General features: G+C 37.3%; 1 protein-coding gene across 3 annotated transcripts in view; it reads right to left on the reverse strand.

Moving 5' to 3' along the window:
- TMEM245 (transmembrane protein 245) overlaps window positions 1-12,009 on the reverse strand; it is a 79,241-nt gene that overhangs the window by 63,942 nt on the left and 3,290 nt on the right. For all 3 annotated transcript variants that reach the window (XM_048313083.1, XM_048313074.1, XM_048313064.1), the window contains exons 2-4: window positions 5,181-5,298; window positions 3,908-4,009; window positions 2,900-3,007 (exon numbers count right to left, since the gene is read on the reverse strand). In XM_048313083.1, the coding sequence (XP_048169040.1) occupies window positions 2,900-3,007; window positions 3,908-4,009; window positions 5,181-5,298 (328 nt within the window). The remainder of the gene's footprint in view (window positions 1-2,899; window positions 3,008-3,907; window positions 4,010-5,180; window positions 5,299-12,009) is intronic.

Consider the following 12,009-nt stretch of genomic DNA (forward strand, 5'->3'; position numbering starts at 1 on the left):
AAACTCCTTAGTAGAGTTGCCTTTGTGAAATAAGAACATTCCTTCTTTTCGTAATGAAAAGTTTGATTGATGTATTTTTGCAATGAAGGAAGATTTAATTAAATAACAGCAACAGTAATGTTAAGAGCAGTAACAATTAAAGAGCCTTATTTCTTACAGTTTCCCGGTAAGCAGACTGTACACAGAATGTAAATCACATGGGAGAAAGCTGAGGGGGTAAAAAAAGGGGAAAAAAAAGAAAAAAAAAAAAAAAGGGAAAAAAAAGGAAAAAAGGAGGGAAAAAAGGGAAAAAAAAGAAAAAACTCCTAGGGGATCCCAAGCCAAGAAAGTTTTTTCAGAATGCTGTTCTGCAGCACTTTAGCAAAGCTAAATTGTCACTACCAGTGACCCAGTATTCTCCTCATGACAAACACAGGCCTGCATCAGAACTGCCATTCAGATAACTCTCATAAGCCAGTTCACAAAGCTGATCCACCCAGAAAACTACCAAAATTGCAAATGAAAGAATTCACCTTCTGCTGGCAAGATATGTTCTGCAAACCAAGGCATGAGTGCCTTGTCAACACAAATAGGAAAAAAAGAACTGTCAGTACAGTGATTTTGAGTAACTTCAGGTTCTATAAAATCCCATTTAGTGTGCTTCATATTTTGAGAGATGAAACCTAAAAAACACCTTTCTACCTTCCAGCTAATGGAAGTATGACAGTCTAAACAGCTAGCACAATACTCAGTAAAGAATTCTACCAAAATCAGAATGTATGCTACTTCTCTGAACAACAACAAAAAAAGCAAATTTTCCAGCCAGTCTAATTAAGACCTGTTCTTTTCCTTACACAATACGTTCTCTGTCACCTCCATTTCTTGGTGTCACAGAATTTTGAATTATCCTCCTCCCCATGGAGAAGAAAATGAAACAGTAACATACACAGAAAGGCAGGTGTCTGTACCTCTGTGCAGGGCATCAGTTAGGAAAACAGTGATTTTATTACTATTAATGAAGAAGTCTTCAGAACAAGGTACCCCTTGAAGGTATGAAGGTACTCCTTCATGAAGAACCACATCTTTCTGTAATTTCAAGAGAAAAATATTTCTTACGCTTTTTTCTAAGAAAACAAAGAAGTGAGGCCAAAAGCGAGCCTAAGAGTCATGACTACATTTAAGGATTTCAGTACCTATCATATCCAAAGCCAACAAGACAACTGAATCTTGCCTACAAAGTACTGCAGTGGTACCTGCTTCAGAAATTGCAGGCTTTTTCTTTGCTGTATACACTGGAAACTCTTGGAACACCAGGAAGGACCACTTAGACCACCTGAACTGGTATCATTAAACTCCTCGTCCCCAGTACTGAATACCAGTATTGAACAATAAAATATGGAAAAACATGAGTGTTCACAAAAAACCTCAGAAAATTAACAAAGCTTATATCCCTTGATGGTCTTTTAATAAACAAAATAAATACTAATTGTTCTGTAGTGGATTTAATACAGTATAAGGAAAACCAAAAAAGTTGAAGGTCCTTAAGCCTGTAGGTAAAACCTTTTGCTGTACAGGAATGTTTCATCACCATTCACAAAAGATCCAAACCAAAGATGGCCAAAATTATGCTTAATATATCGCAGAACAGAACACTAATTTTTGCCAGATTGTTGGAAAATTATTTTAACTGTTGTTAGGAGTTAAAAGAAAACTCCATGTTTGTTCTTTTTCTGCTGTGAAGGAAAACAACAACAGAATTCACAAGACAAAAAAAAAACCTCATCTGGTTTACTGTTTCAAGAAAGTAAGTAAAAAAAACCATAAAAGACACCTTTGAAAAACTGCTGTAGTTTTCTCTTCTTGAAAACAGAAGGGAAACTGTCTTAAAGAAGTGGAAAAATAAGAACTGGTAAGTTAAAAAAAAAACAGCAACAAAATAACACAACCACTTATATAGTCCATTTGTGGGCATCTGTTGCTTTTCCAGATTTCAAAATTCAGCTCAAAAAAAAAATCTAATTAAAAAAATTAAAGATTAGACACAGAAATACAAGAGAACTGTCACCATGATACTCTGATCTCCAATTTCAGGACATAGTTCCATAGGCTTCTATGTTTATATTGATGTTAGTCATGTAAAATGTAGGAAAAAAAAAAAGATAAGAGCAAGTTGTCCAAAGCTGCCTTTTTTAGATTTAAAAATTAAGTTTGGGAAGTTCACATTCTGTCAAGTCGAATGATCTTTTTGGTCTACCTGCAGGAAATGGATGAAACTTTTCGGTTTCCAGAGATCTCAGTAACAGTTTAACTTTCCAGTATCATGTTTCATCAAAGACCTACCCAAAGAAGTTACGGTAAGGTTCAAAATCAGTGATGCACAGCAAAACACTTTCCTTCAACTCTTTTAAGCCAGCTGTGTTATTCCAAATGAAAGCATCATGGGACTCAAGCTACAAAGTCAAGTAAACCCACTATAGGAAGAACTTTGAGCATGCCATAGTTAAAGTGGGTTTTTTTTCTCACTGCAATGCACACAAAAATTCCTCCAGTCCGTCTGTATCTGGTCCAGAAATCCAGTTATATAACATGTAACTGCCAACAAATCAAAAGGCTAGGAAAATAAGAGGGAAAAAAAAATATCACGCCTTCATTCTAAACAAACAACCCAAAACCATAATAAATCCTTCTAGTCAGGCCTTCAAAAAGTACAGCCAGCCACATAACCTATCCTTTGCTAGATAGCTTTTATACTAGCATCTTCCTGACAGTTTTTTAAAACAGATAAACCTGATCCACAATTTGGACACTCTTTTGGACAGAATGAAGAGGTTATGGACTATTTTGAAATTTTTTTCTGAATTCCCTCCAGTTTCATGCCTTTAAAGCAAATTCAAATGTTTCTTACAGAGTATTCAGTCACCTGAGGGTTGGGAGGAATGTTCATTATTGGACTCATCTTCTGTCATTGAAATTGCCATGGCAATTGTTGAAGCAGCAATGGAAATCATCTGACCAGGAAGCTCTGCCCCTGTAAAATATATACGTGCGTGTAAGTAACAAAAAGCGTAAGTCTTAAAATGTTTTATTTGGTTAGATACCCACTGGAGCTGTCAAGCAGCAGAAATTATATGGCTAGACACTGTTAGTTTTTAGTATGTATTATATGTAGTCAATGTGATCAAACAGGAATGAGTGCTATTAATTGTAGTATTCCAATACACCTGCAGCCAAAACTCAAAACCAGTTATTTGCTCAGTGCTTTTCTTGGTAATGAACTGCTACCAACCAAGACATTCACAGCTGCTGGCAGTCTGATTATTAAACAAATTTTTATACCAGTTAATCAACTTTACTAACCAACTAAAACTGCAAGACAGGAAAAAAGTTTCCTTCATCAGAAACACGATGCCTTTGCTTTTTTCAAAACTGGCTTGCAACAGGAAAAACCTATTCTTCTCAAAATCTAAACTCAAAACATATTTTTAAGAAACTATTTTAAAAACAAATGACTGGATATAGGAAACTTGCTGGATGGAGTTGTCTCCGTTTCTCTCATACTCAGTATTATAGGAGCTACTGAACCTGTATTGCTCGTTTCTTTCAAAATTGGCCTCTGATTTCAAATGCCCTGGGCTACCGTCATGCCTAGAACTACATATTGAAATCTATAAACTCAAGGAATTTGGCTCCATAATGAGTCGCTACTTTGACAAGGAAAAGAAACATCAGTCCATTGCAATCATTTTCTGTAAAGAATCCAAGATTCATTTCAGCATGAGTAAACCACTTTGAAACACACTAAACATCCTATAGTAAACTCTGCCAATCCATATGCTGCTGAATTTACAGGGATACAGTCCAGATTATTTCATGTGACTTCAGTGAATTTTTGCCTCTAACAATAAAAGAAACAGTGACTTTTCCTTACCAGAAGACTCCTTTCCATTCTGCTGTTCATGCAACATGCCTACTGTCATCAGAACAACTATAACCAGAAATACAGGAATTCTCCAGGAACCTGCCACAGAAGCTGAAAGATACAGTGTTGGGATTTTTTTTTTTTTACAAGAAAAATGACACCATTAATAAACTACATTTAGCAAAACCAAGACAGTCAGCATATCAACCAAAAAACAAAGAAGTCATAAAACAAATAGGCTTTCTACATTAAAGAAAAGGAAGAATACAAAACAAACATGAAGAAGTTTCTCAATGAGCAAACCAAGTTGTGACTGTTCCTAACTTCAGTGACTTTATGTTGATACAGAGAACAATTTTATAAACAACATTCAAAATCACATGAAAATACACACAAAATTAAAGTATTTTAGGTATCAGAGGAAAGTCATGTTCCCCCCAAAAATGTGTATTTACATTAGATCTCCACAGAATGGGTTTTTTCTTGCATTTTGCCTATTCAGCCTGTACTTCCAGCAAACACAAAACTGTCAAAATTTAAGCAAATGCAAAGCCACTACATATAGCTTAAACCTCAGGAAAGCATCCCCACATGGTCAGAAGAACTCCTGAAACCTGCTGCTAAAGTAAAGTAAATCATGAAGTACACTGTGAAACCTTCTATCACGGTAGTCTTCTATTAATCACATGATACTTCCACCATAAACTCTGATATGAGAACATAAGATGATAATCTATTACATTAAATGTGTAACGTAAGTCTAAAAGATTACTATAATCTTATATTTATGTAAACAGATTATATAGATTACTGGCAAATGTATTTTATACTGGTGATAGCATCATGACATGATTGTTGACTACTGATAGAATATTTTTTTTTTTTGCTTCTATTACTACTATTAAATACATTTTACAGCTTCAGCCTTGGTTAATGGCAGGCTTCCAATAAAATATCACAAGTGAAAGTCTAAAGCCAGCCTCATGTGCCCCCAGCCCTTCCTCACTGCCAAGCAGTACCTAGTCTGTGACTCAAATAAGGGAAAACCATGGGAAGTACAAACTAGGCATGAGGACTGGAAGACACATTGCTCAGCATCTTGATGCCTTCCCATTCCCTACTCAAATGCTCCCTTCTGGACACATGCAGCCAGAATTACTGAGCAGACAAAACAGTTTGCATTTCAGCTAAGACTCTATTTTACAGATGTAGCAGAAGAGCCAGTGAGGAGCTTCGTTGACAGAACCCACAGTTATCAGAAGAATAACTTCTTGTTACTCACCTAAGTGAAAGAGCAGCATAATCCAGACAGGAACAGAGACTGCTTTTAAGTAACGTTCAGTGCTTATATTCCACTTGAATGAAACCATCAGCAGGTAACCAACTACCAATGTCCATATCTTTAAGAAAAAGATACACAGAGGTATGTATACATACATCAAAAGAGAGCTATTTGTACTCCTGTATGCATGTTCATACACATACCCGTAACTGCCACAGAGAGAGAACAGAAGTCAGCTTCTAAGTCTTTAAGAAGCCCACATTTCAATTAATTACATGAGTTCATCAGCAGCACCTGTGTGGCCACAGGGAGACAGAGCTGGCCAGCACAGCAGCACTCATTCCAGCATGGAGCAATTTGCCAGCTCCTTGTTTCAGTCCAAAGAGACAAAAAGGGGGTTAAGCCAAAGAAGCCATTAGGAAGCACAACAAAAACTGCTGCTCCTCAGTGGTGTTGGTCCACAAAACAGAGATGCCTTTATAAGACGTGTGACATACAATTTTTTAATTTTTTTAACTAGAAAAAACCAAGGAGACAGGAAGATATCAGTGACAACTTGGGTTTGCTGCTTCTGCCTTCTACAACTCCACTCATCAGATAAATCACAATACAGATTTGGAATTAAGAATCTTGAGATAATCAATTTGATCTTGAAAATGCTGAAAAGAAAGAAGGAAGCAGAAACCAGAAGAGGCAACAGGAGGTGAAAAGTTGCTACTCAGGAGAAGATATGAAATAAAAGAACTATGAAAACCTGTAAAAATTAAAACTCAGTGTTGCATTCTTAAATAACTAAAGACATTTCTGGCTCAAATAGAATAAGCATTACCTATCCATTACCAGTTAAGTACACCTACAAATTTACACTTACAAATCTATAAATCTCAATGAAGTTTTAACAGAATTTCTATTAAGTGCATTTGCTGAATCAGACATCACTGTAAGAAGAAAGAATGCACAGCAGAGACGTGGAACAAGTAATTAGGCAGAACACACCACGAGAGTTTTCACCTCTTTACTCTGCACTATACAATTCATGCTGAAGAGGCAACAGTCCCTGTGAAAAGCAGGTTTGTGTGACTACTGCCACGTATCTAACTGGTGGAGAGGCAATCTTAGCTGTACTGAATTGAGCAGACAAGCAGCAAGTGATGGTCCTGGATAACTTCAGAGGGAACGATTGCATATGCAAGGTAATTTAAAACCACTTAAGATATGTGAACAAAGGTGTAACCTTTGCACACTACTATTTCTCATCTAAGCAGATCTCCAACTTTTCACTCATCCCTAGTTTTGCATCAACAAAGCTGCATAATGCTTATGGGCCAAGTGAGGACACAAGACAGATGCCCCAAACTAACACAACCCATGGACATCAAGAGTAAAGTCATAAACAAACAAACACGAATTTTTACCAGAAATGCACAGTGGCAGTCCTTTAACAGCATAGGTTTGAAACATAAATTCCCTCATAAGGCACTTCACAGCACAGCTGTAATTGCAAGAGAACTCATCACAAAGATACTATCCTACTCCCTAACATCAGCCACACAGCATCTTTGTATGATAAATGTTCCAGTTCCAAGCTGATTTTCTCTTTAGCTTTGAAATTTAATGATAAATTACAAACAGGAGACTCAGTACGTTCAGTAATTTGAACTTTCTGTTTAAAAACAAGCCAAAAGTAGGAGACTAACAGGGTATAAGCCTGTGTTTAACAGCCAACACAGAAAAACACACTGCACTGCTTTTAGCCATGCACATAGCTGAACATGATAGGGTTTAGGTTTAGTAATTTTTTTGTGTTCTAAGTTAAAATAATTAATCAGTTCTCATTCCTAAAAGCTTAGCAAATGACCCAAGTAAAAGAATTTCTTATTTCCATTGAATAGAGAGAAATAGCTTACTTTAAAATAAACCAGTCACCCTGCTTCAGAGATCAAACAATAACCTTTCTGAAGCCCTGTAAGAAGAACTGTGTAGTCAACTGGTGCAAGAAGTTCCATTTCTGCGGCACCACAGAATAATCAGCTCTTCACTGGTTAATATTATGGCCAAGCACATCCCTACGCTGCAAGGCTGCAAGAACCGCTGCACAGGAACTAGGGTAGCCTACTTCCAACAGTTCATAGCTGAAAGCAACTGACAAAGCAAATTAACTTAAACTGACATGGACTGGGATTTCATCCCACACTAACTTGACAATAGCATACTTTCTCTTTTTTCTTAACCCTTTAAAAGCATGTTACATAATCCTCCCCACTGCTTTTTTGGATGGTCTCCAAAGGTTTTGGCTGGAAAAGCATGGAGAATATTAATAGCCTCTATAAATGACTATTATATGTCATTCTCAAGAACTGACATAATTGAAACAAAGAATGAAAGATACTGCCTACTTTCACTAAAATTAAACTACTGCAATTCTTGCACTGAAACTGTAATTGATAAGATTCCATGCTAAGCTGAAATGCCTATAAATTTGATTTCTAAGAGCGTGCAGTTAACCAGGTAACTAATAGATACACTTCAGATTTTGCAGAATGCATTAGCTACCATAAACTATTTATCAAGCTGAAGTTAGTTGCAGATGCCTAGCTTTCACCATGTACTCTGAGATTTTAAATAACTACTCAATCACAACTATTATTTACAGACATGCACAACTTCCATATATCACAACTTTGGAATAGTTTAATCCTGCAAGCTGCCCTTCTTCCTTCCTTCACCTATCTTTGTTGTTTTAATAGACAGCAAAAACATCTTTTTTCACATCTCCTCTGCATTTTGTAGCATCTCTCACAAACTGAACAAAGTGTTGCTTTGCCTTTAGACATGTAAGCCTGCTTCTCTGAATAAATAGCTCTAAGACTGCAGTGTAACTTTTTGGATTTTAACATCCATTTCTGTGTTGAAGTGGTAAATTTAAGAGGCAGATTTTGAGACATCTAAGGCAACTATGAAGGGCTTCAGTTCTCTTAAAATTGCCAACTGGAGACAGAATTACACCATAGAAAGATGCAGCTTTTATGTTAAACTCAAGCATCTGCTTCAGTGATTTTTCTTTGAAGTTTCAGTTTTGGAAAGTCTAGGATTTATCAGCATGAACTATCACCAGCATGACTGAAAGTTTGTTTCCTCTTCCTGTTAGAAATGAAGGATTTGAAAATCTGAGCCATTCTTTTGGCTTTGGCCTTATTTTTCAAGAAAAAACTCTCACCACTCAACTTCGGACAACATTTATATTAATTGATACTGGAGAGTAAAATTCCTTGTTTACACGGTTCCCTCCCTTTTTTCCGATCAACAAGTTAACTTCTAAGGGGAGGGTTTTGCAGATGAGAGCATTCAGTAACTCACTGCTACTGAAAGTGCCAATTCCTTGTCTCCTACCGCCAGCTGGGCAGTCCCACCTCTTCTGCACAACAGCTTCAACATTCATCCAGCCAGCTCAAGCTCCCTAAGCTCATAAAAAACCTACCTGTAATTCAGTTATAGCAAAACAGGCTCACAGAAATAGAACAGGCACCAACAACAGGGCAACCAAAGTGTATGTCAGAAGTGGGATAAGCAAGAACAGCTTCCCACTGTAGAAGACAGCAAAGCTGTTGGAATGATTTAGTCTTCCTTGGAATGTTGCCCCAACAACTCTACATCCAGCAGCAAACATTTCCCACCTCCTTCACGTGCCTTCTCAGGCACATGGTGTGATTCTTGGGGTGGTCTTGTGCAGGGCCAGGAGTGGGATTTCAGTGATCATTCTGGGCCTCTTCCAATTCAGGATATTCTGGGATTCTATGAACCACCCCACAAGTAAACACAATGGTGAACACTGAGAAGATGAACCAGCAGTTACTTCTTTTGATGTACCCCCTGCCAACCTGCCAAAATTTTTCAGGTTTTAGCAAGTCAGTACCTACAAAATGGAGTGTTTGAATTCCTTCCTTTTTTAATTGTAGCTCTACCGTCTCCCTTGGCCATTTTGAAATGATTTTTTTTTCCCAGGCTGCTCTTTCCCACTTGGAAATCATACAGCAAGGTTTTTCAGAGTTCTGTTTATGTTTTGGTTTGTTTGGGAGGATGTTAATTAAGCTTTAAATTTAAAACTGTTTTAAATTGCTTTCTATTTTCCAGTTTGTTTCAGTGTTTTGAACAAAAAAAAAAAAAAAAAGAAAAGAAGGCTGAACTACCTCATCAGTTCCCTTTAATATCTTAAAACAAAATTTTCATTTGGGAATAACTAGTTTTTCTTAAAATAGAAAATCATTAAAAATATTGACAAAGCATTAACACAGCACTTTTACAACCTTTTAAAACAGTGCTGCAGAACAGAGATGGTTGAAGGAAGTGATCTTACGACACCAGTTCACTATTTCTACATCTTCCTCCTCAGCAGTGATTCAGACTGACAAAGAAAAACAAACCTACCACAACAGCTGAGCAGAAGAGTGTTGGACTTGAAAAATCAAGTGACACAAGGCATTAAATGCACTGGTAAAAGCCAAACTGTGTTTGCCTTCAAAAATATCACAGTGTTTTCTCTAATTGCCTGTTCATTTGAAAATGGTTTTCTAAACAATATAAAAGATAATAAGGAGGCAGGTGACAAATTATAAAACTGTCATTTTGACTCCAGTTTCCAGAACCAAAATTTAATGTAGCTTTAGTGCATTTTTCCTAGTACACCAGAGGAAACATCCCATGATGCGCAGAGTCTGGCAGAATAAGAACATGTAACTGCCTGCCCTTCAGCATGGAGCCAGCCTTTGTCAAACATAAAAGAAAATACCAAAACTTCAACTAATCACAATTTATTATAAGACTATTGTTCACCTCAGAGCAAAGACAACCACCTCGTCCCTTCACTAAGGAAGCCTTCATTTACCTAAAGCAGGTTCTAAGTGAACACAAGTAAGTTATTCCATGTCCCAAGTTCAAAGGACTAGAACAGTGCACCCATTCTGTTTCTTCTAGAACCCCCAAATGTGACATATATTCATGTTGATATTTCTGGCATTAAAACATACAGACTACTAAAGTACATGAAAAAGAAACATGGTGTTTAGTGAGATCACCTCTTTTTGAAGGGACAAAAGTATGAACTTATAAACCCTGGGGGGGGGGGAACTGACCATCAAAGTCAACACTGCCACACATGGGTTAAAAATTATTTTCAGTGTGTCCTGCAACATTTCCTACACTGAATTTAAGAAAAAAAAACATTAAATGTAAGATATCCAGAAAACTGTAACAATGGATATTGAGAATACTTCTCCTTTAGTTCACTTTTCCTGTCTCGATACAAAAGCTACATACAAGAAACTTGCAATAAAAATGCTATTCAGAAATCAAACTTAGCAAGATTCTCTTGCAAAAAGAAAGAGAACACCAAATTCTTTCCATGCAGACGGAGCACCACTCCTCTGAAATACTTCATGGTGACATGTTTTCAAGAGATGGCTCCTCCACACATGCAATTTCTTCACCTTCTTCTTTTACTATATAGAGCACTGTTAAAATTTTGCTGGACAGTTCCATAATGATCATTCCTTTCAGAGGTGGTAGAAAAAGAAACATCATTGTGGTCAACCAATACATATAAATACCAATAAATAACTAATATTATGTAGCACATATCATTAGGCTTTAGTCTAATGCTAGCTTCAAGGCTGTAGTTCCTGCATATAAATCAGAACAAGCTCCTCAGCCTCTCCAAGAAAGGTACCTCACTGCAGGCTCTTCCAAAACTGAGAGCGGGTGTGGAAGAGAAAAACAACAGTAGAAAAGAAAACACTATCAACATCGCAGACTTTCTCTGCCTCTCTCCCGTCTTGTTTTTAAGTAGGCCACGTGTGGTCTCTACACAGTTTATCTCTACCAAGAAAAGTTGTGAAAACAAACCAAAAACTGTGGTTTTGTAAGATGTGTTTACAGACAGTACTTGGCTGTATGATTTATAAGCACTGTATGATTTTTAAGCCAAGATGCCATAATAATGAAGGATTATAAACAGCAGAAAGAATACTTAAGAGTTTTTACAGGTGGTTTTTTGTTTTTTTTTTTTTTTGGGAGGGTGGGGAGGGGGGGGTATGGTGGGCAGGTTTTAGAAACCTGAAAGCCTACTTTAAGAAGAAAGGGAAGGAAAAAAAGCCCACCCATCCTAAACCCTCAAAAAAATAGAAATCACGTGCACATCAAAAATCAGAACTGTGTCTTTTCCTTTACTAGAAGGGAAATTGCCCCATCAGGTGAACTTGACAAAATGTAGATGCTTTTTTGCCCCCACACGTGATACTCAATAGGGCTGTGGAAGCCAAACATCTCAGAGCATGGGACCCAAAGCATTTGCCAGGAAATCTGCCCACTTGGAGAATTTCACTCTGCAAGGGCTGCTTGGGGAACTGCTGACATTTAATGCCAACACAAATGGAGGCTTCCCTGGTGGATGTCTTTCGCAGAATCCCTGATGGGGAGCAGACAGTCCACCAGCCAAAACAGCTAACACATACTCTGACAATATTCCAATACAGCAGACACAGCAATGGCATTTCCAAATTTGCCCAGCACCCTGGTAAGGTTAAGATTAAGTCCTCTAACTGCATGGAAAGCCCCAAAACAACACGAGCTGTACCTAGTACAGTCAGAGATATAAAAATACAGTGACAAATGCATGTGAGTACACAGTCGTGAGCCTGACCAATAACTTGTGACAAACCAAGGAAGAAAGACTGGCCAGCAGAGAAAGATTTTGACAGCCCTGTAATCAAGTTCATTACAGAGAATTCTGCTCATTATGATTACATCAAATTTAATTTACTAAGATGAACCTCAG

Source organism: Corvus hawaiiensis, chromosome 1 (genome assembly GCF_020740725.1).
Source record: "Corvus hawaiiensis isolate bCorHaw1 chromosome 1, bCorHaw1.pri.cur, whole genome shotgun sequence".
NCBI lineage: Eukaryota > Metazoa > Chordata > Aves > Passeriformes > Corvidae > Corvus > Corvus hawaiiensis.